This window comes from Elephantulus edwardii, unplaced genomic scaffold, assembly GCF_000299155.1.
Source record: "Elephantulus edwardii isolate Elephantulus edwardi_28Jun2011 unplaced genomic scaffold, EleEdw1.0 scaffold00174, whole genome shotgun sequence".
Taxonomy (NCBI): domain Eukaryota; kingdom Metazoa; phylum Chordata; class Mammalia; order Macroscelidea; family Macroscelididae; genus Elephantulus; species Elephantulus edwardii.
Genome location: NW_006399924.1, coordinates 1,652,623 through 1,658,396, shown reverse-complemented (window position 1 = coordinate 1,658,396; position 5,774 = coordinate 1,652,623). Strand labels below are relative to the sequence as shown.

Here is a 5,774-nt window from a genome sequence, read left to right as displayed (position 1 = left end):
CACTCCATATACAAAAAACAACTCAAGGTGGATCATGGATCTAGGACTAAAACCAAAGACTATAAACTTCATTAAAGAAAAGCTTTTAGAAAGAACATAAAAAGAATTTGAAAAATATAACCAAAGTCCTCAAATTGTACATACACAACTTGCTGAGCTGGAGTATGTCTTTAAAGTTCTATTATGAGAAAACTACATGATAAAACCATTTTGTTAGTTTAACTAAAGTTCTGTATTATGAAAAATTTGTAGTATTTAAGAGATTATTTCCTTGAGATAAATTACTACTTCAAAAATAATTAAAACATTATACATATGACAACACCCCAGAATAGGAGGTATATTGCAAAGAGGAATGGGAGAATTGGGGGGTGGCAGTAATTGTGCAACAATGAATGAATATTTTTTTAAAAAGTGAACTGGAGCAGGGGAAGAGAGAGAGAAGGGGTTAAAATGTGCAACAATGAATGCAAAAAAAAAAAGAAAATCTAACCTTTCTGTAAACTTTCACTATAATCAGATTTAAAAGAAAAAATTATTAAAACAAATAAAGTAAAATTAAATAATCATCTGGAAAAGAATAAATGAATCACAAACCATAAAATTAACATGGACTATTTTAACTACATACTATTTACTAATGTTCATGTTATTTTCTTAAAGGTCAGTAAATTGGAGTTAGAACTGGAAAATGCCAAACAAAAATTTGAAGAAATGACTGAGAGCTACCAGAAAGAAATTGAGGATAAAAGGACATCAGAAGAAAATCTTTTGGGAGAGGTAGGAAAAAATGCTTAAAAATATGTTTTGCTGAAACATTATATTGTTTTTTTTTAGCATTTTTAGGGAAAAGTAATAAGAAATTTTAATGTTAAAGTTATTATTTAAAAAAATGATAATTGTATGAAACATAGGAGTTTATTACTATCAATTTGATTCCAATTGCACAGATAACCCTGTAGGACAGAGTAGAACTGCCTCTAGGGTTTCCAGGCTGTAAATGTTTATGGAGGGCAGACCTCACTTAGGAGCTAAGCTCTTAACCACTACACCATCAGAGCTCCTTAATAAATGTGAATTAGGAGAAGGTCCTCATCCATATGGAGTTGGATTTCTCAAAGGCCTCACCTCTCTGGTGGTTTGAGGCTACCAACTGCTCCTTCGGAGAAAGATGGACAGTCTCTTCCAATGCAATTTGCAGTCTTGGACACTCAATAGAGGGTCAGTTATGAGTTGCTTCTGACTTGATAGCAATGATTTTGAACTTTTAAAAAAGACAATATTTGTACAAGCTAAAAATAAGCTTATCCTTTTAATTTTTTGAGTTTTGAGTAACGTATACTTGAGAACATCAGATGATAATTACAGTGTTATAATGCCATCTCTTGTAATGTTGTTATTGTTATGTGCCATCGAGTTGCTTGTTACTCATAGCGACCCTGTTTAATAGGACATCCTAAAATAAACCAAACCTGAAATAGATTCCCTCAATTTCCTGATGTTTGATTGCTGCATTTTGTGTAGGTAGAACATGTTTTCACATTTAAGTTAATTTTGTTGTTTTATGCATTAATTGAAAGAAAGATTTGTTATTTGATAGGTTGAGAAAGCAAATATAATAGCTGATGAAGCAGTTAAGTTACAGAAAGAAATTGATATGCGATGTCAGCATAAAATAGCTGAAATGGTAGCACTTATGGAAAAACACAAGGTAATTGTTTTCTTTTTATATATAAAATTATTAATGGGAATAATATTTCTACTTAGAGATTATAAAATCAAGATGGCATTATCATTTGCAAAAGAAAATGATCAACTTTATGCTGTTGTTGTTAGATCTATCAAGTCACTTACCATCCTTAGCGATTTTATGAACAAATCTGAATCTTACCCTATTCCAGTCCATCCTCTCTATCTCTTCCATACTGAAGCCCATTGCTGTAGCCATTGTGTAGGTCTGTTTCATTGTCTGTCTTATCTTTTGTTTACCCTCTGCCTCTCCCAGTATGATGTTTTTTCCCAAGGACTGGCTCCTCCTGACAACATGCCCAAAGTGTGTGAGATGAAGTTTCACCATCCTAGCCTCTGTGGAGCACTCTGGTTACACTTCCTCTAAGACAGACTTTGTTCTTTTGTCAGTCTGTGATATATTCAATACTTTTCTACAACATCACAATTCAAAGGCACTGATTCCTTTAATGTCATCCCTGTGCCTTGTCTGACTTTGAGGTGCATAGAAAGCAATTCAGAAAACCAGGTACACTTTAGACTTTAAGGTGACAGTGTTGCTTTTTAAGCACTTTATGGAGGTCTTTGACAGAATATTTTCCCAGTGCAACACATTTTTGATTTCTTGATGGCTGCTCCCATTATTGCTGATGGTGGATCCAAGTAAAATAAAATCTTTTCTTCATTTACCATGATATTTTCTGTTGGTCTGATTGTGAAGATTTTTGTCTCTTTTAAAATTTTTGTGAGTGACAGGATAATATTCATACTCATACAAGGAAGCCCAGTGAATAACACTATCATTCAAATATATGTGCCAACAACTTGAGCCAAAGAAGAAATAGAAGAATTCTACCAACTTTTGCAGTCTGAAATCAATCAAACATGCACTCATGTGCACTAATAATAATAATAATAGGTGACTGAAATGTAAAAGTTGGGAACAGGGGAGAAGGATTAGTAGTTGAAAAATGTGAACTTGGTGACAGAAATGAGGCTAGAGATAGAAGGATAGAATTTCTATACACCCAGAGATTTATTCATTGCAAATACTTTTTATAAAAAAAAACCACAAACACAGGCTTTACACGTGGATTTCACCTGATGGTATGCATAGGAATCAAATAGATTACATCTGTGGAAATAATTATCAGTGGTGAAAACTAGGCCAGGTGCTGATTGTGGAACAGACCACTGACTATTCATACGCAAGTTCAAGCTGAAGTTGAAGAAAATGAAATCAAGGCCACAGGAACCAAAGTTTGACCTTGAGTCTATCCCACTTGAATTTCAAAATCATCTCAGGAACAGGTTTGAGGCCTTGAACACCAATGAGCCAAGACCAGATGAGCTGTGGTAGAATATCAAGAATATCATCCAGGAAGAATGTAAAAGGTCATTAAAAAGACAGAAGAGAAAGAAAAGACTAAGATGGATGTCAGAAGAGACTCTGAATATTGCATTAGAGCTCTGAAAAGCCAAAGCAAAAGGAAGAAATCAAGAAATTAAGGAGTTGAACAGAAGATTTAAAAGGGCAGTGCGGTAAGACAAAGCAGAGAGCTGGAGTCAGAAAACCAAAAGAGCTGAACATTTCTTAAGCTGAAGGAACTGAAGAACAATTCCAAGCCTCAAACTGAAATACTTAAGGTTGCTTTGGGCAGAATATGAAATGACCCAGGAAGCATTAAAAGAAGGTGGAAGGAGTATACAGAGTCACTGTACCAAAAGGAAGTGGCTGACACAGAAGAATTCATGAAACAACGTATGAAAGGAAACAAGAAGAGAAGGAAATTCTCTTTTTCCTTTTTGCCTGTGGTGATGAAGGAAGAAGTTTAAGCTACCCTGAAAGAATTGGCAAAAAACAAGGCCCCAGGAATTAAAAACATACCAATTGACATATATCAGCAAAGAGATGTTGCCCTGGATGCACTCAGTAATTTGTGCCAAAAATCTGGAGAACAACCACTAGGCCAACTGACTGGAAGAGATCTATTGTTCCCATTCCAAAGAAAGATGATCTGACAGAGTGTAGAAATTATTGAACAATATCATTAAGATCACATGCAAGCAAGATTCTGCTGAAAATGATCAAAAAAACGACTGGAACAGTACATCAACAGAGAACTGCCTGATGTGCAGGCAAGGTATAGAAGAGGCCGTGGTACTAGGGCTATTATAGCTAATATTAAATAAATCTTGGTTGAAAGCAGAGAGTACCAGAGGAATGTCTATCTGTGTGTCATTGACTATGCAAAGAAGGAATTTGACTGTGTGGGTCACAACAAACTTTGGCTGACTTTGAGAGGAATGGGAGTCCAGAATACTTGATTGTGCTTATGCGAAACCTGTACTTGGACCAGGAGGCAGCCATCAGAACAGAGCAGGGAAACACTGCATAGTTAAAAAATGGGAAGAGTGTACACCAGGTTTGTGTCCTTTCTCCATACCTTTTGAATCTAAATGCAGAACAGATCTTTTGGAAGGCTGGGCTCTATGAGGAGAAATGTGGCATCAAGATTTGGAGGAAGACTCATCAACAACCTCTGTGTTATGCAGATGACACTACCTTTTTTGCTGAAACTGAGGAGTACTTGAAGTGCTTTCTACGGAAGGTCAAGAACTGCAAACTTAAATATGGATTGAAGTTCAACATCAAGAAAACGAAGATTCTCACCACTGGGCCTGATTGGTAGCATTATGATAGATGGTGAAGAGATTAAAATTGTTAACAGCCTCAGTTTGCTTTGCTCCGCAATCAACACTCTTGGTATCAGCAGCCAGAAAATCAAAAGATGAATTGCATTGGGAAATTCTGCTGTCAGGGAGCTCTGTAGAGTATTGAAGAGCAACGACATCAGTCTGGAGACTAAGATGCACCCGAACCAGGTCATAATCTTGACAATGACTTGCTATGTGTTAGACAGCTCGACAGTGACTATGGATGATAGAGAATTGATGCCTTTGAGCTGTGCCTTTGATTGCTTTGGGGCTGGAGAAGAGTCTTGAATATTCCATAGATGACTAGGAGAACAAACAGTTTCGTCCTGGAGAGGGTGAAACAAGGCTGTTCCTTTGAGTCAAGGATTCTGATGCTTCATTTGACATTCTTTGGGCATGTTGCAAGGAGGGTCCATCATTTTTAGAGAGGGACATAATTTTTAGAAGGCTTGGAGGGAGAGCAGAAGAGAGGAAGACTCTGGAATGAGATGGATTGATTCAGTAAGTAAGGTAATGAGGGCTGGTGTGTCAGAGACAATAAGGTTGGCACAGGATAGAGCAATCCCAGGGCTTATTGTACATAGGGTCGCTATGAGTTGCAAGTGACTCGACAGCACATAACAACAGTAACATTTTTTATTGATTTGCATACAAAATTATTCTTATACATTGTGTTTCACATGATCCTTCATACACATTGTGTTTCATACAATGATTCTCATTAATAATTAATTATATCACCCTTATGAACTATGCCAACCATTACCCTGTGTTTCCAGAACCTCACTGGATCTTTCCCATTTCTATTATCCTTTTCCTTTATCCACCCAGTTGTATAACTCTGTGATTTGTCCCCTGCCCCTTGTAACCCCTCTGTTTCTAGCCTTCCCCCCTTGGATCCCCATTCACATTTTACTAGTTCTATTTTTACAATAATGTTCTTATTTAGTATTTGTCCTTATGAGATTGAGTTCGTTCACTAAGCATAATGCTCTCCAGTCTCTCCCAAGTTCTGTAGTAATTTTCTAGATCATTGCTCTTAGATTTTTATTTTCTTGATGTTGAGATGCAATCCATATTGTAGGCTTTAGTCTTTGATCTTTTTCAGTAAGTATTTTCAATGTTGCAGGTTTTCTTCAGTTACTGAAAGCAAGGTTGTATCATTTTAAAACGATGTCACATTTTTCTTCATGTGACTCAGCTTCTTGAATGATTTGCTCAGCAGAAAGATTGAGTAGGCAAAATAACTAACTCACCCTCTGTTCAGTTATCCTCCAATTTTCATAGTAGTAAGTTTTAAAAATTTTTATTTTATTAATTTTAGTGAA

General features: G+C 36.1%; 1 protein-coding gene across 1 annotated transcript in view; it reads left to right on the top strand.

The window, feature by feature from the left end:
- Positions 1-5,774, top strand: part of SYCP1 (synaptonemal complex protein 1) — a 241,559-nt gene that overhangs the window by 142,186 nt on the left and 93,599 nt on the right. Inside the window, exons 23-24 of the mRNA XM_006895723.1 lie at positions 664-780; positions 1,601-1,711. Coding sequence (XP_006895785.1) covers positions 664-780; positions 1,601-1,711 — 228 coding nt within the window. The remainder of the gene's footprint in view (positions 1-663; positions 781-1,600; positions 1,712-5,774) is intronic.